The sequence below is a fragment of the Anguilla anguilla genome, chromosome 18 (assembly GCF_013347855.1).
Source record: "Anguilla anguilla isolate fAngAng1 chromosome 18, fAngAng1.pri, whole genome shotgun sequence".
Classification (NCBI taxonomy): domain Eukaryota; kingdom Metazoa; phylum Chordata; class Actinopteri; order Anguilliformes; family Anguillidae; genus Anguilla; species Anguilla anguilla.
Window position 1 is genome coordinate 683,813 of NC_049218.1, and position 21,331 is coordinate 705,143.

At 46.1% G+C, this 21,331-nt stretch overlaps 1 protein-coding gene across 32 annotated transcripts in view; it reads right to left on the reverse strand.

Moving 5' to 3' along the window:
• The window catches only part of kcnma1a (potassium large conductance calcium-activated channel, subfamily M, alpha member 1a), a 168,189-nt gene extending 161,258 nt beyond the window's left edge, over nt 1-6,931 (reverse strand). For 15 of the 32 annotated variants that reach the window (XM_035400126.1, XM_035400120.1, XM_035400111.1 and 12 more), the window contains exon 1: nt 5,386-5,673. In XM_035400126.1, coding sequence (XP_035256017.1) covers nt 5,386-5,673 — 288 coding nt within the window. Of the gene's footprint in view, nt 1-5,385 lie in introns of all 32 variants that reach the window. The other 17 variants (XM_035400122.1, XM_035400113.1, XM_035400109.1 and 14 more) reach the window with 3 other exon arrangements.
• Between the last annotated feature and the right edge of the window lie 14,400 nt (nt 6,932-21,331).

Below are 21,331 nucleotides of genomic sequence, written 5' to 3' on the forward strand. Positions count from 1 at the left end.
GGTGCGTATTTAACGGAGAGCAGGGCGGGTGCGTATTTAATGGCGGGCAGGGCGGGTGCGTATTTAACGGCGAGCAAGGCGGGTGCGTATTCGCACGGCGGGCAGGGCGGGTGCGTATTCGCATGGCGGGCGTACTGAATGGTGAGCAGGGCGGGTCACAGCGCTCATCAGCGGACAGGAAGCAGACGCAGCCAGTGCCACCAGCGCCTGGGGCCCCTGAAGGTCACGCCAGCGTCCCCCACAGAGCTAGCCGCCATTTTCTCCTCCGCGTTTTCCAGCTCTGCGGGCGAGAGCGTCCTGCTTCCCTGCAACGGTGAGCGACGGCTGGGGCTTCCTGTAAGGGCCCTGCAGAGGTGACCTTCAGCAGCGCGGCGCGTATGGCGACGTTTCGCACGCGCACGCGCGCCCGGGCAAGGGCCCTATCCCCCCAACCCCCCCAACCCCCCCAACCACCCCAACGCGAGGCTGCTCCACGGGGGTGGGGGGGGGGGGAGTTTCCCCAGACGGTTCGCGGTGCGCACTACACCGATTCAGCTGAACGGAACACGAGTCGGCAGACCAGAGGAGCCCCGAGCCGCGCGCACGAGTCACCGGCCAATCAGACGAGAGCTTCTGCGGGGATCACTCCCACCCCCCTGAGAGAAAGGGAGTACCACTCCTGATGCTCTCGCGACTCCCCCCTGACTCCCCCCACTCCCCCATGTCATGATAACTACAAGGTCTAGAGCTCATCACCAACAAAGCCAATTTAATTACACCTTCCAGTAAAAATCTAATATAAGCTTAACCACATTTTCTGGTTGTCAGTCACATGTATTTTATTTAACCAATCTTTCAATGGGTGAAAAATCCTAATTTTGAGTTCTCAGCTCTAATATACCTGCAGGAGCCTTTAGCAGGCAGATAAGAACCAGCCTTCCTCTCTGCCAGTGCGCTGATCACACCCAGCGATTCCCCACGAGTTTCGCTCAGAACGCCCACGGATTTCAGTGCAGAAATATTAAACAGCCATGTCAAAGCAGTGCTGTTTAAATAACATCACATTAACACATGTAGCATAGGACTTACCCACATATTCAAACATACATGTGTGATACATACAGTCATTCAGCAGATGCTCTGAAGGTGACTTAGAGAAGAGACAGGAAGTATCTACTCCAGCTAGACCTGGCTAACAGCTCTCACACACTAGACTGGGGGAGCAGTGCATGTGCCATGACTGCACAGCACCAATCAGGGACGGATCCTGTTATAACCCCTTAGCTCCGCCCCTTTCCCTGTTATACCCCACCCCCGCATCAACGTCAGTAACGGCCAGCTTTGCACTATGACACAATCATAAACACAGAGAATACACAAAATAACATGACATCCCTCCAAATGAAATTTACATTTATCAGCATATGGCCCTTCATCACCTTTACAGAAGAGTGTCTGCATTTACCCCACCCCCACCCCCATTTACCCCACCCCCTCTGACCCCCAGCCTCACTGCCACCCTGTGACCCCCCCAAGCCCCACCCCACCCCCACCCCGTGCTTTAAAGAAAACAACAGCTGAAGGCAGATAAAGCTACAGAGGGAGGCCCCATCCCAGACCCCCCCATCGCTGGCGACGCCGTGGAGCCCAGCGGCACCGGTCGCACTGCAGGACAGGCCTCTCCAGAGCCCCCCCTCGCCCCCCCGCCCCCGCCGGACACACTTTCCCCACTGAACTCTGACACAAAGGCTTCTGGGGGATATTGTGCTGCTTTTTATAGCGCCATGACAAGCTAAGAGTCAACACGGCAACGGCCGCCGTCTCCGTTTTCATTTGCTGTGACACATGGCCCGCCGCGCGCCCATTGGCTGAGCTCGCGGACACCGCCGTCCCGTAAAAGGAAACGAAACAAACAAAGCGCCGAAACAAAGGAGCCCCCCCCCGAAACAAAGGAGCCCCCCCCCCCGCCCCCCCCAAACAAAGGAGCCCCCCCCCCCAGCGTAACGAGCTTCAGGTGCGGCGGAGCGGACCCAGTCACACCTGGGAGAGCAGGGGAAGAGACGCTCACAGGAAGCACAACCAGGATGGGCAGCCAGTGTTCAGCACGCAGTTTCCTCGGGGGGGGGGGGGTGGACAGCTGACCGGGGGGGCCTGCCAGCCTCACCCAGGCCTGAGATCCGCTCAGGACCGTTGCCAAGCATGAGGGGAAACACAGGAGCACAACAAACCCCCCAATGGGCATCTGTGCCCCTCTGCGTCGGGGTGTCCCTCCCGTGCATTTCAGTAAATACAAGACCAAAAAGACCAAAATCAGCAAAGTAGAAGGCTGACTCAAAACCAACAGAGATTAAAGCCTGAATCTGTGTAATCTGTGCTGTACGCCTCATCGAAAGGTTGGACCAACGTGGGGAGAAACAGCGGGAACACTTCCAGCCCATCAAAATCTCATTAAGTAAAACAAACACCTCGCTGGGGGGGACTGGAGAACCACAAATCAGCAAAACGCCAAACGCACACCCCTCTGCGCGATGAGGACAGGCGGGACAGACAGACAGTCGGACAGAAGCACAGCTCCACTACACGTGTAACGTGTAATAAGAGATGTAACGCTCCCGTTACTTTATGGCACGTTCGCCTCTGCAATCACATCAATTCTTTAAGTACACGTATCCCAGCAACCAAACGCCTAAACTCACTCTCAGCACATCTCCCTGTATTTCTGCCTCATGTTCATGAGACTTCAACAGGGCTTGTGTATGTATGTGCGCATGTGTGTGAGTGTGTGTGTATGTATGTGTGTGTACGAGTGTGTGTGCATGTGTGCAGTGGTGTATTGAGGTGTGTGCACGCACACACACGCACCCCGTCCCGCCCCCAGCTCAGCTCCAGGGCTTTGTGGGGGGGGGGTCCTGTTACTCACACCATGCCAGTGGAGCTCACCTCAGCGCCCAGCTGCCCCGGGGTCCGGTTTCAGGCCCTCTAACGGGTCGAACCCCAGCGCCCCGACCCGGCCTGTCCCGCACAGCCCAGGCTCCCCCTCTCTCAGGGGCCCGGGCGCGTGATCTTAGAGAAGGGGTTCCGTCAGACTTTCCACCAGGACCCCACAACCTCCACAGCGGGGAGCTCAAACAAGCCGGCGAGGTCTGGGGGAGGGGGGGGGGTTAATGGCACCAGCACACGACCTGGAGGACGTGAGCCCAGAGACGCCCCTTACACGCTCACCGTGGGCGTGTCCGTCCTCTTAGAGGCGCGCGGGGGGGGGGGGGGGCACCGGTGACCGGTCGGGACTGCGGCAGCACTTTAAACGGGGGGGGGGGGGCTTCTGTGCGCACCTCCTTCACGCGGGAAATTAAAAGGTAACGAAGAAAACGAGGCTTCAGAGGCCTGATTAACGAGCCCGGTTTTAAATAAATAACCAGACTGAACTGGCCGGGGCCGGAAAGAGCCGAATTAGACCGAGCCGGTGGCCACACACGCGCTCTGGGGGGGGGGGGGACCCCGAATTAAACCTGAATCTGCATCACATACTGTAAACACCCTTTTGTTTGCATTTAATTCACTGTAAACCGTAGCTGAAGGTTGCAGCATAAATTTCATACCATTATACACTTTACTACACCAACCACTCTTTTCCTTACAGCTTTCACCCTGCTTGAGGAAGCAGAGAAGGGAGAGATTTTTCTAGCCATCACCGTCACTGTGGCAACTGGCTGACATTGACCGTAAGTTCATTTCAGTCAAAATATTTTGCAAGCGTGAAACTGATGCCGGGACCTGAAACTGAATCAGTCTGAAGTAAACAGGCGTCACAGGAGCGAGAGCTCCCAGAGCTCTACATCAGGGCTTCAGGCACGAACGGGCTCTCTTTCCATCACAGAACGCACATGATTAATGAAATTAATTACTGGCTTAATTGGGTTGAGACTGTTGCTCATTTAAAGGCAGTTGAGATGCCTTCTAGGGGGCAGGTAGTCTTCCACGAACCTGATTGGCCAGCCCCTGCCCTGGATCCGATGTCATGCAAATAATTACCATGTAGGGCTGCCTGTCTGATAAGTAGCAGTATATCCACAGTAGGTGAGAAATTATAGTAACACATTTTTCATTGAATGCCATTGAACTTTTACAGAACATACCCCTGGAGTACAGTGCATATATTTTAATTGATTTAATGCCAGTGAAAGGAAGAAGGTAAAATTGCACAAATATATTGCCAGGGTACAACCCTACTGAGGCAGATTTGGACAGCAGTCCCAAAACACAAATCCTAAGAACATTAATTCAGCAGGCTTCAGGTCCCCGCGTTTCAAAGAGCAACAACTAAATATAATTCAAAATATGAAATCTTTCACACTCTAAATCAAAGCGTCCAGGAGTTTGAAGGGAAGTTAGAATTTTTAGTTCAGATACACACAATTTCTCAGCAGAACTGAAGTTTCATACTAGATTTTCATAATACATAGGGGGACCCAAATCCATTCACGCGCGTAAGACTGCGCATAACGCGCGCCCATGAAGCTGATCCCGTAAGACCACAGGAACATGGGAAATGCTGTTTGCATTAAATTTAAGAAATCTCGGTAAATTATCAAAATAAAACGTGAACATCACTTACATCGTTTTCTTTAACCCTTATCCATGCACCAGGACACTTCCACAGACTAATTCTGCGGCAGAATATTTAATTAAATGTGATCAAGTTTATCACGCACGATTATAATTTGCATTTTTATAAGAAATGTGCGTCGGTTTAAGGATCACCTTTAAGATTCCAGAGAATAACACGAGCAGAGGACACTGGCTTCTGACGTGTACGGGGAAATGCAATCAGCGCATGACCGCGGATCTTGGATTGTCGGCTTCAATCAAATAATCACCACCGTGTCCCATGAGGATAGCCGTGTACTAGCATACATTCGTCATGGAGCCCATAAAAAGAACTTGGATTGAGGTGTAAAATATAAAACTGTAGAAATACGCCTGGCTAACACAAAATTACCCAGTTATTTTATATGCAAAGGGTCTGCTGTTTGAACGAATGGCACTGTTTTTTGAGGAAACAATTTGCATGGGTTTGCGATCTGTACAGATTTTACTGTACGGCCCTTCCGACTGAAAATACTTAAAATAACACACAATAACCGTAATATATTTCAGTGTTTTGTCCTATGCTTTGCGAACATGTGTCTCTCCGCTGGAACATAATTACTCAGCTAGGATGTTTTTAAAGCCAAAGGCAACAAATGTTTTTATTATATTTTTATTACCTCTCTCCTTAAAACACGGTACATATTAAGGGATTTACATTTCGCCGCGGGTATAAAAACAACTGCCAAAAAGCAAGCGCCGCACAATTCCGCCATAACTGCCAGGACAGAACAGGAGTGTGAGAGGCGGAGGAATTACCTTGTTTTTGACGTTGCAGTGGCAGCACACCGTCCACAGGTATTTGAGGGTCCTCCAGAGGAGAATGATGAACAGACCCCCAAAGAATGTTACCATGGATGAGGCGAGAAATGCCCACCACATGCGCTGGCCATTGCTATCACATGGCACGTCTGGTGAGAACGGGATGATCACATCCATCTTGGAAATGTATACAGAGTCCGGATTTATATTAGGCCTATTGATATTAGCACTCATTATACTGCTGCGGACGCCATACGAACCGTTGCCATCTGCCACAGCTAGCATCCAAAAGCCTTGGAGAGCTCCAGCCCGCGTTCCCGGCTCCACGCATCAGCCATATTGGTTCAAATATCCCTCTCCCTTCAGTTGTTATTTTACCCCAGTTTCCTTCAACACAGGACGATTTCCAATCATGAGCCAGGCAAGCAGGCGAGCTGGGCTTCGAAGCTCAAACAGCGAGTCTGTGTCCCTCTGCAAAACGCATTTAAATCCGCGTTAGTGACGGCGGTGCGCTCTCATTTTGACGGATTTTCCCAAACCTTCCTGGACAATTCCATCTTGCAGATATATTCAGTTCACAACTGTCGTCTCGGCTTTGGTTGGTGTAGCTTATAGATCTTTACTGCGAGCATAAAATAGACCTCAATCAGCGAGAATGCGACCCAGCTTTCTTCGAGTTAGGGACCCCAGTCGCTTAACGGTTGGTCATCGATTTCCCTCCTCTCTCAAACGGCACCTTGTCAATAATCTTGTAGGCTTTCAGATGGAAGGAATCTTTCGATCGCCATTCTCTGATGAAATTGTAATTTTAATTGCGGTTGTGCGGTTTTATTCCGCGGCCAGCGCCAGCTATTTGGCCGTCCCCATTCACTCTGCCTCAGTCTCTACACAGCGGCCAGCTGATAGGGGCTGTCAGATCTGCTGGAAAGATAGCAAGTGAGCTTTACAGGTAGGAAGGCGGAGCTAGGCTGCACAATGATAAAGATAGGCAGACAGCTCAGATCGCCTACGACATGGACGTTTATTCCAAGCCCCGATGTGCATGCGTAGCGTTTTCTTGCATAATTGTTTTTGCTGAAATGACGCAGAATACGACGCCACTTTTCTGTCAAGCATATTCGCGATTTCTATATTTACCAACCTGGCTTCCAGCGGTTCTCTGGGCGATCTGTCATCGAAGCATAATGATGAGGCTAGTGGCCACGCGCCCCACTTACGGCCGCCTGTTTCCATCTTAAATTCATTTTAAGTATATTGAAATACAGTCGCTCATTTAAATATGCGTTTCTTTATTCACCGGCCTACCCGTTGCTGTTTATTTAAATACATAATGGCGCTTCCTTCTCCAATATCCTCATGCGCGCTTATGTTTATTTATCTGCGGGCAGAAAACATATTTCCAGTGCTGAGAGATGAAGCCCAGTAGTCTACAGTTGGAACCTGTTGTGCTATAGTAGTAATTTAAAAGCTACGCACCTTCCCATTTCTCAAATGTAACCAGACCTTATTAATGTCGTAGCCTACAATGGATGTAAAATATTCCGCAAATGCATGCAGTTCGTACAGCCACGGAGAAGACCGGTAGGCTGTAGCGTACACTTTAAAGCTACGCTACATAAGTATATCATTGTAAACAAATAGCAGTGAAAAATAAGAGAAAATAAGCGCTGTCCACAGGGGCATTTAATGTTATGCAAAGTCATGTTTATGCAGCAGAACCGTTTTGCGTGCTTAGCCTCCGCACGGTTGTTTAAATATGCCACGTAGAAGATCAGGTAACTGCTTCATAAAAAAGTAGAGATGTTGTTACGATACATTGAGATGATAATATACTGCATGCTGTCGTCTAGTTTATATTCCAGATTTATAGTCTGTGGAAAAGAGAAATTTAAGATGCAGCGGAAAAAGCTGTTGAAACATTTTCTTCTAGAGGATAGGCATAGTCTACAACATGGAGACTAAACCAGCAGAAGATGAAATATCTGTGTTAGAATGTGAATTTAAGTGAGGTTTAATGGCAAATCGAACATGAACCATTTTCATATCGGAATCTCGTGGCTGTGTTGGACATCGACAGTGGACATTATAGGAAAACAAATATGCCAATTCCAACTAGACCAGATTAATACAGGAGTCTGTCTCCGCACTGCTCTTGTTATTCAGCGTTCAGGAATACAATCTTACACTTCACAGATTATGTAGAATTAGCGTGACATTGAAATATATCTGTCACATCTCTTACATGTAAATCAAAACTTTACATTTAAGTAGAAATTTCAAACTAGGTCTAAATAATGCGCAACTCACAGAAAGAATGCTGTAAGAATGCTCCCCCTGCTGGATGTCGTCGGTATGACAGTCTCAGTTGACTTTCGTCTGCCCAATCACACTGTAATGTCATTAGGCTACCCCCGGCGGTCTCTCTTTCCTTTTTTTTTTTTTTTGTAGTAATTTGAATTATCACAACCGCGTGAGTGATTATTGTTCTCTGAAAATATTCATAAGTTTTTCAAATGTCAAGAATTCTGTTTCCTTTTCTTCCTTTGACACAGTTTTGCATCATTTCCCTCAAAATCATTTGTGGCATTAAACTGATCAGCAGAAAAATAGTTATAATATTCTTGTAGGTAGTTTTAATTGGACACGGTTGTCCTTAAAATGTGTGCAAGTTTTAATGTCCAAATTTTCCTCCCAAATTGGAAAACCCAATCGTGACTGAAAGCTCATCCCATCACTGAAACCGCCTTCCCGCTGTTGAGGAGGCTAAACTAACGACCCACACTCACATCCCTTCAAATGTGAAATCTGAATTTTAATGAGCAGTTAATTATTTTTTAAATAGATGATTTAAATGGCTATTGGGCGTATTTGCCCTATTAAAACACTGAGTCCCAGAGGCCATGAAGAATATATGTTTTATAATCTGGATTTTTACATCAGTAAGATCAACCATGCTTTCATTTTTGGGATGTATTATAAGGCAAACAATTTACCAATTAAAACCAGGGACTGAACAGATCTGTGAGGCGGTAACTGCTGAAGAGGACACCGGGTCACTGAAACTAAACCAAAGAAAAAGCAAAGAGTTTTAAAACAAACCAAAAGGAGAGCAGCCAAACTGGAATTGTTCAAATAAAATTTAAAATGTTAAAGAACTTAATGTACATTTTCAACATCCCACTGATGAACAGACTGGCTATAAGAGAAACCAGCTCACACAGCCTAGAAGTGAAGACTCCTGCGTTAGAGGCTGCAGGTAAAGATGGGAACTCCGCTGCAGAGCAGGAAGTCTCCATTCTGTTATTTACTGAGGGCAGCGGGATCCACGGTTAATCAGAAAACCCGGCCAGCTAGTCTGAAGGCTAAGTTAGCTAGGCTGAAGGCTAAGCTAGCAAGGCTGAAGGCTAAGCTAGCTAGGCTGAGGCTGATAGCAAGGCTGAAGGCTAAGCTAGCTAGGCTGAAGGCTAAGCTAGCTAGGCTGAGGCTGATAGCAAGGCTGAAGGCTAAGCTAGCTAGGCTGAGGCTGATAGCAAGGTTGAAGGCTAAGCTAGCTAGTCTGAAGGCTAAGCTAGCTAGGCTGAGGCTGATAGCAAGGCTGAAGGCTAAGCTAGCAAGGCTGAAGGCTAAGCTAGCTAGTCTGAAGGCTAAGCTAGCTAGGCTGAGGCTGATAGCAAGGCTGAAGGCTAAGCTAGCTAGGCTGAGGCTGATAGCTAGGCTGATAGTCGTGTAAGAAAATGTGCCCGCTTGAACAATTCATGGTCATTAAATCCATGGTAATTTTGTTACCAACTTCCCAAGCAAATGCCATATCCATTTTCTGAATATGCCAAGGACAGCACCATGTAGACTAAGGGTAGGTAGTGCCACACAAAAACATTCTGCACAATATCTGCTTATTTGCATGACTGGGAGGATTTTCTTGACCACCTTGCCATTACTCATCAGCTATTCAAAAAACGTGACTCATTTATTTTGGCAGCAAAATCAGGGATAAATATCGCACTGATTTCCATTCATACCAGAACCCTCATTCATCTGCATAGAGATGAGGCTCACATGGATACAAAAACTCCAGCTGGGCTCTCTCATTGACCACATCCTGCCGTTCAGTAGTACACTTCCTTTAATGCAGGAAGTCCTTCTCTATAGACATCCTCTGTTTAGGCTCCTATAAATATGCATCTGGCCAAACGATTGTAGGTTAATCCTTATAGGACATCTGAGTGAGAAATAAGCTGACTTTTTTTCAGGGGCAGAGAGCAACATTGAGCAGGACATGGCAGGGATCTCAGGCACTCTTTCAGCACTTAGGACATCCCTAATTTCCATCCACCAGTCTAGTAGTATACTTTAAAAATGTATGCGCTTGATAAATAAATAATTTCCCACATAGCACATTACAGATGATGAAATAATTGGTTTGACTGATGTAAAGTCAGAGGGAGCAGGCATCGCTTATGTAACTTGACCTTACGAGGGTAAATGATCCTTTGATAGACATTAGACGCGTATTACTGAAGTCTAATTGAACGGCTCGTTATAATTCAGAGGTTCCAATTATGACTGGAATGAAAACCAGCACGGGTCTCCAGGAGTCTGAGAACCTCACGCATATTTACACATCATCCGTCACATTAATCATTTACACACCTTCAAAACTTGAGAAAAATATTTGGAAACAGTAAGAACAGTAGTCACAGTCCTTGGGGAGAAATGAAGTTACATTTGAATGATTGTCTGAAGAAGCTGGACCATAATTGTTATCTATATGCAAATAACTTTACGAGAACCTTATGACACCAAAGCAGATTCTGTAATTACATTGTCAGTCTGTTAACCAAGTTCAGATTTCATTAGTGAAAAAACATTAATTTCTTCAGCAGGGATTATAAAACTACCTGATTAAAAAATAAAGGTTGTGAAAAAATGTAATTATAAAATTGTACTACATTACAATAAAGAAAAGAAATTAGACATTTCAGTATGAACGGTTCATATACAAAACTGTATTTTATCGATTCCTCTCCAAATTATTTAATCAGGTGCAATTTAAATGAGTCATGAAAGACAACTGCACGCTTGGGGCAGGGCAACTAAATCTGAAAATATTAAGTGCCTGGAATTATTAGTCCTAGAAAAAAGAAAATTGGCAGTATAAAATTCAGTTGCTGTTGCCACACTGGGACCGTCTGATAATTAGAGTGGAATAGGTGGAGGAGGATTAGTTTACATGAAATTGAAAATAATCGCCACTAAATTATAGGAGAAAAATTGAATGGGAACATATTTGAATTGAAGTCATTAATCCAGAGGAATTGAATTGGTTCTCAGTGGAAAAAACCCAAGCTTTAAACGGAAGCCATATATCACAGCACAGAAATATCTGCCTCAGGAGGTTTCAGAAGCCATTTTTTTCCCAGAAGTGAATAATAATATCAGGATTGTAGGGTGGGTGATATGGGCCAGCCTAACTAAGGGTTTTCCATGCCAGCCTGATGGTCAGTTTAGTTTTATTTAACAGCACAACCACCAGTAAGACACCCATTGGTTGGTCTTAGTACTAAGCTCATAAAATGATCTTAACCCCATTATATATCATAGCCTCTATTCACACACGCTCCACTTGTACAGTGGATAGTGCAGCGCACAATATCCAATTACCTGACAAGGCCTCCTCAAAATGAAGTCCACATAACTAGGGACAGTTGAGACACAGCAAAAATGAGGTTGTGGGCACAATTTACTTGAAGTCTGACAGGACAATTACAGGGAGGCATTCTGCACAGTGCAGTGATATTACCATTAGCTTCCATAATCTAGGTTTACATAACCATGAACTAAACGGCACGTGTTAAGCACTAGCATAATCTGATGTAATATGAGCCCAGCCAGAACACAATGGACATGAAAAAGCGGTTCCTCTGGCGACAGGCGAAAGGCCAGCGAACAATGCAGAGCGATCGGGGCGGATGTGTTTCCGCGGGATACAAGAGACGAGCCACGCCCGCTCAGGAGCCTTTAGGAGACGGCCGAGTGTGGCCCGCTCTGTCGCCCGATTGGAGGAAGAGAAACGCGGCGGCCACTACAGCGGGGCGTTCGAGTCGCGTGCCCTCCCTCCGACTCGCCCGAGAACCGCGTATCCCTCCACCGCCATGTATTATTAATCCGTTAACCGGCGCGAGCGGCTGGCTTCTGCCGCTCGAGCTCCGCCGGCCCTCTGGCTCCTCCATTGTTCGCGGTCCCGGGGCTGTCGCCGTGGATTCAGCCCCAATGCACCACCACTCCCGCGGTCCCAGCGGCCGCAGTCTCGCGCCAGCCCGCGGGGTGCCAAAAAAATACCGCCACCAGCGGCAGGCTGACTGAACCCCCGCTCTCCCGGATGGGTTTCACACAGAGATATACGCGCTTCATTTTGCCAAGACTCCTGAGTCCCACTGAAGCGCTAAATAAATCCCCTTCACCAGGTCCATTCCCAACCTCTTTTTCCAATACAAAATTCTGCCGCTCACAAATTCATCTGCAAGAGGTCTGAGAAACAAAATGCTAAAGCAACAAACGCCTGCAAGCACTGTCCTGTGTGTGACCCCAGTCTGGAGCTGTTCAGTCCTATTCCAACACCACCGCACCAGCCTTAAGGGAAAAAGTGGGTCCCAATTAGCAGCCGCCCCCCCCCCCCCCCCCCCCGTCTGTGGCACAAAAGGCAAAGAAATATGACATTATGCCTCCCCCAGGAAATAATCCTCTCCAAGGCAGTTATTAAAGTTTTCTAAAGGTTTTTTTAGGGGGGGGAGGGGTGGTGGCTTGTAGAATAAAGCTTAGGGAAGTGGACATATAAACACAATACCACAGCATCCAGGGGGGTATTTCGCAAAGCAGGATTACTGAGTTAGCTGGATAACTGCGCGGAGTAAAACCCTGTATCACAAAGCAGGATTACTGAGTTAGCTGGATAACTGCGCGGAGTAAAACCCAGAACAGCTCTTTTTACTTCAGTCCATGTTCCAGATTTGGGAGGGTTCCAGATTTTACACAGTACAGTTATCCAGCTAACTCAGTAATCCTGCTCTGTGAAATAGGACACTGGCCTGGACAGGTAATCTACAGGCTACTGAACTGGAGCACTTTAACAGAGTCAGCCAATAGAATATGGTTCAAGCACCGTTTAAAATGAACACATTTCATTTCATCTTTGACACACAAAAGATCAAAAAACCATTATCCAAATTACGCATCTGTATAGAACCACACATTTCTCTGCTTTAGACTCGAGACTGAGGAAAGTTAAGGGGCAGTCTAGTCCTTTTTAAAACTGATTTTTGAGATGAGAGCCCAGGACTTACTTATCTTGCAGAAGATATGAATACTGTAGTCTCTTTCTTACAAGCCTGCTAATAAACAACAATAACCAGTAAAATGATCAGGTAGAAACAGAGTCTAGCACCTGACATGGAATCCCTCTCCAGAAGCGCCTTTGAAGACACAGGAATGACTGACAGGATGCTGGACATTCCGAGCCACCATTCCGACAGGCTTTACCGTAACCAGGTATGCCACCTCCACTCCTGTTTTACAATCTCACAGACCGGGAGTGAAAAAAGAAATTGAATCGGAACACGTCTATCCACCTGTAAATAAATTCACAGCGCTAACACAAGCGCCTGCACACAGCTCTCCGCCGCATTTAGCCCTTCACCAATGTTTACTCTCCAGAAAACAGAATCTCATAAAACTAAACAAAGTTTCAAGAGTGTGACATCTGGTCAGGGGCCGGATGAATAGCTTGTCGCTGATAAAGTGTGACGGTTTGCAGGCTGTAACCCAATTGAAGGCGTGCCAGGGCTGGAATTGCAAATAAACAGCCTGTGTCAAGCGGAGATCACAAAACACAAGTGACACTTTAAGGCTGCAATGCAGCGATCTTCATCTCTGTCCTGGGGGAGACGCAGGGTCTGCTGGCTTTTGTTTTCACTCGGCACTTAACTAATCAAATAAAGCAGTCGATTACACAGTTAACTCACCTCACCTGGTCTCTTGGGTCTGAATTAGTCACCGATATTAAGGCAAAAAATAAAAACCAGCAGACCCTGTAGCTCTTCAAGTTGAGGAATGAAGATCACTGGTGTAAAATCGGTTAAAAATCGGTTAAAAATCAGCTGGTAGTACATTACTGCCTATTAATAAAACACGCAGTTAATCTATCAAAATGCAAGTAATATATTTATAGAAACGTATTTTCAGATAATTTGTAATGTTTAAGAAAACACAATGTGAACTGGTAATTAAAATGGATAGTATAATTCCATTTTTTGAGTACAAACCTACTTGTATATCATTGTACAAAAACAGTCCTAGAGAGATCTGGGTGTTTCATCCTCTTAAGGGACGATAGAGGGACGGGCCCCACGGTCGGGCATCAAATCAGGGCTGTGCCAGTCTAACCTGGGCTGTGCCAGTCTAACCCGGGCTGTGCCAGTCAAACAGCCATGTTGAGGTTACAAGTACTAGTAGCTATACAGTACATGTGAATAGTTAAAGGCCACAAAGTAATTTAATTGATTCAGATTTCTTTTCAGAAAACGTTCAAATGCTTCACTCAAAACACTTACGTACTGAAAATACTTCACATGAATTTAAAATGCGGCATGCAACGGAACATTTCCAAATAAGCACACACCTGGCGCACACACCTGACGCACACTGCTATCTGAACAGAGGGGAAGCGTGTGGGGAGATGAGAATGAAACAAAACCAGAAAGCGCCCCCAGAAGCTTATCCCCAAAATCTAGCCTCCCAGCCCGCCCCCCTCCACCTCCCCAATACCTGTGACACAGCAGACTTCCACCCTTTTCACAACTACTGTATCGCAACTATTAAAACATTGGGCACCATATGCACAAATTAAGCACTTAATATGAAAACGCAGCATCTGATTTTAGACGTGATACCCTCACATGCAAATTGTGTCATTAAGCTGCAAAGCATACGTGCAAACACTCACGCACACACACACACACCTACAAACGCACTCACATCACACACACACACACACACACACACACACACACAGAAAAAGCCCTTCTGCAGCACACTAACCCAGTGGAGTGGTGAAGGGCCGGGAGTAGGCTGTTTGTGGCGTGTGTTGCCATGGTGACTGAGTCAGTCAGTCAGTCTGGGGCCTGTGGTCAAGCTCCAGGCTGGGTTGACCTTGATGCCGGGGAGGGAGACTGCTTCTTCATGGGGGGGGGGCATATTTACAGCAGGCTAAAGGGGGACTTGCAGAGGACAGGCTGCCACACCTCACAGCTCTACAGACTCCCGTTCAGGTTCAACCTCTGAATAACGAGCCGTTAATTTCCCTGAATTAGAATTTGACCATGTTTGCTGAAGGATCATTTACCCTCTTAAGGTCACATTGTGTCAGAAATACATATTTTAAAAATGGACATTCACATCCAAGCACTTTTAATCAGATCAACTAATGCTTTAATGTTCTGTCGTGTGCTGTTTGAAAAACGATTCCTGCGTTGGTGAAGTTTCTGAAACGATTGAATTACAGACCGACAGCTGAAATCCCTGGGATGGTAACCACTGGAAGAGTGCGGAATAAGTGATGGTACAAATTGTTTTAGAATTGAAACGCATTTTCAAACACCTCAATCAGGCAAGATATTGGCTATCAAAAAACAACAATGCACAAAACAGGAGATATAACACATGAAGAGCAAAAGATCGGTAAAATGGAGGAACCATGGTGTGTTTCTGCCCAAAATGCTATTACGGCTCAAGTGATCTCTACTGGAGGATTAACTCCTTGAATATCGGAGCTCGTGATGCTGACGGTGGCAACTGAAGGACATTTATTACCAAGAACCGGGTGACTATAAATGATGAATAAATTAGAACTCTCATGAATGCAGTGACCACAAGTCACAGTCCGGCCACTATATACAACCGCGGAACTGAAATACACAATTAGACTTAAATAAATCTGATACCGACATGCACACAGGTAGGATCGCCTCAAATACAGCAGCTTCCCTTCTTTCAGACCTCTCAGGAAGACTGCCTTTATTCAGTAACACAACAGGCACACAACTCATATTTCTGCTTTAATTTCAAGCCAATAAACCAGTGCATCAAAGATGGCTTAAATATAAACATATATATACAGTATAACTATCGATACGTGTGCATGAAGACGTTTTTCATGGTCTATGGCAGCATGGTGTGGGTGTCAGGTTGAGCTATCGGAATCAAACTGAATTTTCACACGTTGCGCCGCTCTCATAGAGATTACTGAAACTTTAATCCTCTTGTGGGTCTTTTAAAAGGAGAAACAATAGGTGAGGTAACCTATGGTTTTAAATTAATTATAATAGCTACATTTTAAATAATTACAACATTCTGACGCAAAGATTTAAAACAAACGTACAGTCCCGGGATTGGACAAGCCGTCGAGTCACGGATAGAACACAAAAACACGAAATGTAGCTAAAATATACCACTAATCGAGACGCGATGTGTACGTGACCACCTGTGTACATGATTGCGCGCCTGGTTTGACAAAATAAAAGCAAATGTAAGACGAGATTCTGTGTTTTGAAATTACCGCGTGTGTGCTCCGTATCTGTCCGTCTTCATTGCCGTTTGTACGTCAGTCATTCCAGTGCGCAGGCCTAAGGAGCAGCGGCCGCTTCCGCCCCGGCTTTTATCTGATTTGCCGCCATAAGGGCAGTGCTAACTGCGGATTTGGAGCGGGTTAAAAAACAACCGTTTAGTTAATTCATGTTCATTTACTAAGTGGTATGTTCCACAGTCCAGCCGTTCAGACCCTCGCCAATACCAGTTTCAGGTTGTTGCTGGTGGGTAATGCTGTTAGAAGTGTGTAGTATAGTCTCAGTATAGAAAGCTATTTTTTTGGAAACTGGATTTACTGAATGTATTGCTTGTACATACATTTATTTCCCTCTTTGGTTAAGGTATTTCGGCTTTCACTCTTTGGTTTTACAGTGCTTTGTCTGCACGAAACTGCACCTGCTTTTGGGGTAATAAATGATGCATTTTTGGCACCAAGTGTCTTTTATCCAGCTTGGTTTTCGGTAGTAACATCATCTCATCAGGCATCCCGTCACACTCTCTTAAGTAGCTGTGCATAATTACTCCTTAATTAACCTCTGCTGTCTAAATATTCTGGCATGAATATTCAGCCTGTCAGCTCCTCCACTGCAGAAGAGTCCATTTTTTCTCCCAGATGAGTTTTCTGCAGTGTACATGCCTTCCACATCAGGTTCAAAATTCCTTTGCATTGTGGGTATTCATTCACACATATACAGCCCCCCCCCCCCCCCCCAAGGCAGCACAAAGTATTTATTTTTTGTGTTACAGCAATGCGCAGATGACACTAAATGAAAATAAACATCCAAACCATTGTTTCTAGTTCTTCTCCAAAAATCCTGCCTAGTCCAGTTCATTCACCCAACTGTTGTTACTTCATCATTGCAGACAAATTCAAGTACCTTTGGATTTTATTTCTCAATAACAAATCTTAACTCTGGGCAGGGTTAGAAACTGCACAATTAGGTGACCATTTACAAAGCTGATATATAGACGCTTGTCTCTTCTTTAAAAACAAAAAAACATTTTTCTGTGTTTAAGATGAAACCCCCATAGGAAGTACATTATAAATGACTCAAACTCCGAAGGGGAATCTTCAGCAGAGCTTCAGCACTGCAGGTGTTGCTGTAGCTCATGCTGTAACCGTGGTAACCGTGAGAGCATTTTGGGGGACTGCCATTTTGCACCCCAGGATGAGTCATCACAAGAGCACCTCTGCTCCTATCTGCAAACTCAGCCCAGGATGAGTCACCCTAAGAGCACCTCTGCTCCTATCTGCAAACTCAGCCCAGGATGAGTCACCATAAGAGCTGCTCTGACCTATCAGCAAGCTCAGCCATGTTAGCAAACTCAGCTAATCTCCATACTCCTATTAGCACGCCTCTTTAGGCTAGTCAGGATTTAATTTCTATTGTTAATAGTCAATAAACTTTGATGTCCTTAATCTCCAACCATCCTACCATAAAATGCATTAAAACATCCCAGCAGTGACATTCTGCATGTAGACTGAGTAACTACCAATGCTGAACAATTACGCAGAAAATGTGTTGATGTTCTGATCAGTACAGAGTGAAAGGAGGGGTTTGAAAACAATGCGTAAAGGAGGAAACGTTCAGTCTGTTGACTCAGTGTGTGTGTGTATGCGTCTGTGTGTGTGTGTATGCGTCTGTGTGTGTGTGTGTACGTGTCTCTGTGTGTGTGTACAGTATGTGTGCAATGTTCTAGGAACAGGTATTTCAAATACATGTATTGGAATGATATATTTGCATGCATGTACTTCATAGATGCTGCATGCTATCATGTTGATTGACTCCAGGGTGAGGTCTCTGTAAAATGTGTCACATAGTGCAGGAGGATCCATAATTTCATAAAAAGCTGATTAACACTCATGGATAAGCAGGTAGCCTTCATTTCGGGGTTCAAGTACCCCGGAGTGCTGGACTGGGGGTTGAGGAGCCCCCTCCTTTTTTGAACAGGCACAGATTTTGGCACCACTGATCCTGCAGACCCCGCACTGAGGCTCTGGCTGCCATGGGGTCAGCAGCCTCATTTTGGGCTCCAGTCCTGCAGCAACTTTATTCAAACCTCTGGAAACGGAAGAGATCTGAGGTGGGTTTGGAGATCAGGCAGGAGAAGTGCGGGCTCCTGGGAAATGTAGTTTTTACTGCGAAAAGGGATCCCACCGTTATTGTGAGCTGCTCTGTTCGGGCTGAAAGCACCTGTTTGGGACGAGCCGTTGCAGCTCAAATTTCTGCTGTTCTGTACGTGGAACTCTGCGCACACCCTGCGTTTGGAGATCCCTTCTCAATATCTCATCCCAAGAGAACCCTGAGAGAAACAGGCACACAATGACCCCAATGCAAGAAAATGGTTCTGTATCACTGCCAAGAAATGCTAAGCCATCACCCACAAACAGACAGTGCAAATTTCTGTACACACTATACATTTCTATACATACAGAATTAAAAAATGTGGTCAGGATTTAAGTCACGAAGGCTGGGTTTGAATTAGCCAAAACAACATACAGCAACAGCAGTAATCTGCACACAATGACATCCTGATAACTGTACCCAATTTAGCGCGTGACTGCAACTACTGAGCGACTCGCGGCTTCATCCCAGAGCCGCAAAATGCGTGTTCAGCGTTATACACCAAATCGGAATCTTAACACATGAAAGAGCGCGCTCAAAGTCACCTTCGGTTATGAAAGGCCGGCGAACGCGCGGCGGTTGAGTAGCAAAGCCTCAGTCCGCGAGTGATTTGTTATCTGACGCAATTCCGTTGATCTGGAGAGAAGAATTAGGTCAACACTTCATAGGACAAAAATTGTGAGGGGCTTTCAGTGCTGTTAGCATGAAAATATGCTGGAAAAGCATTATGAAGCCGGAGGCGGGCACAAAGGACTAATGTATGCGAGCTGGAATTTCTGCGAGCAGATCATTCGCCGTGCACTTTCTAACTCCGGTTAGAGAAACACAGATAATCCCGTCTCTCGGGCATGTTTTAGATTATTATAATATATACGTTATATCCGGGAAAAGGAGCCATGTGACAAGCAAAAGTAAGACTTACTCCAACAGTGTTGCCATGGCAATGGGTGTACGAACAATTATTTACACTCAAAATGCCCTCATCAGGCATCTTTGATCCGTATGCAATATTATACTACTCTCTCTGTATGCATTCCATTTCTATTTTTTAAACAGCCTTGAGCCTACATTTCATCCCAAAACTGACGCCCACATTTAAGAGATAAATTCAGAATAATGAAGTGATATTTTTAAATTGATAGATGGATGGACAGACAGGTGTAGATCATAAGAGCAATAATGCTACCAAATATGGGCATATATTTCACATGAACAGAGACGCCATCTGTCATTACACTGCACATCCTTGAAGCACAGAGGTCAACCGGCGTTTCAGACAGCTTAAACCGCAGACCGCCCCCTCCAACGCAGTGACAGACAGGAAACAGCCCCGTTACTAAGCAGCGCACATTAGAGAAAGGGGTCACGTTCGGGGTTTTCTGCTAGAGTTGGAGGATGAGGACAGAGGTATAAGGTCAGGATTTAAACGTTAATTAAACACTAAATCTAATCAAATACTGAATTCCAGATGCTAATTTGTAGCCGGATCATGTAGCTGGCTAGAGACTTATCGCGGTACGTCTGTCTCCGACGGTAAGCGAACCTTTCTGGGCAGCCAGGCTGACTGCTGCCATGGAGATGCCGTCTTCCAGGCCGATGCCGCAACCTCTGCGAGCAATCTCTGCAGACGAACCAGAACTGGAAACAATTATCTGATCAGATCACGGACACATTTATCCAATTTATTATCATCATTATTTATTTATTTATTTTTACAGCTGGATATATACTGCAGTAATTTGGGTTATGTTAGGTCGGTACCTTGTTCAAGGGTACAAGGGCGGTGGACTGTCTGGATATAGTAGGCTACTTGCAATCTTTAGGTTACGAGCCCAGTTCCACCCGTTATACAACACTGTTGCTGTTGAATCTCTAAACAGTCAGAATTCAGAGGCGCATTCTGAGTTTTGTGTTTGTCTATCTGTGTAAACTCTAAATATTATAGGTTACTTCTTTTTACCAGAGAGTCAGTTATATACGAACGTCACCACTCTGGCTTGCTGGTCTGATCACAGTAAGCTCCCAATCACACACATTTGGTCACAGGGGTTTGGAGAGGAATCGTGAGCGTGTCGTGATTTGAAATAATGAATCGTTACACGAGTGACACTGCGGCATTTGTGCGATTTAAAAAACCAGGAGAAAACACGTTTTGTACGAGCTGCCGCAGTAACACACCTGACCTTTGTGTCCTGTGAGATTTATGTGCGCGGAGGCAAGAAGCCCTTCAATCGGCGGCCTCTTCCTGCAAACCGCACCGCTGATCGCTCTCCCTCCATTAAGCACGTCTCCGATGACCCGATTCGTGTCTTTGTGAGTCAGGTCCAGGTCGTTCATCTTCAGCAGTCAGTCGTTCACCTTGTGAAAAAAGCGGTTTGATACGCACGGCCAACCGCTACTGTTTTCCATCTGCAAAGCTGCCTCTGTCCACCCTGGTTACGAATATCCCACAATCCTCCTGAAAATGTGGGTCGTTCGCCCACTTGGCCAAGTCAAATCCTAAGGTCAAATCCAAGTGCTTTCAAACCAGCGCCTTCCTGCCAGACACAAAGAATTCACCATTCACTGACCTGTTAAGCGTTGGCAGACACACACTCCATTCACTCACACACACTTGCCCACGGGCAATTTAGAGTCTCCAGTTAGCCCAACCTGCATGACTTTGGAGATGCAGGAAGACATAGGGGGAGAACATGCAAGCTCCATACAGAAAGGCCCTGGGTGGGATTCAGGGGCTACCCGTCATTTCCCTGAAAACTGTTCAGGAGAGGAAAGAAAGAAACGCAGAGCTCAGCCATCATCTTCAAGCTTTCTCTGAGCCTGAATGTCACGTTTCACATTTACAATCACATTCTGCGCTTGAAGGACTTCTCAGACAGACCATACATATAGAAGTCCCACAATAACTGCTATACCCAGCTGAGCCTCTAGGTGTCAGTGTGGCAGCCCATTCAGCCAATGAGGAAACAGTCAAGGTCAACACATTCACAAGGCTGGGCGGTGAAGCCCAGCAGCCCGCAGTGCTGGGGGTCAGATTACAGGGTAATGCAAACAGCTCACAGGTGCTGCCAGAACGCCGCAGCTCGTCACCGGGGGTGAGAGCGCCATGGCAACCCACTCCATCTCCCTCACCCCCCCCCCCCCCCCCCCCCACAGCGTCAGAGCTTCCTCCCGTCCAC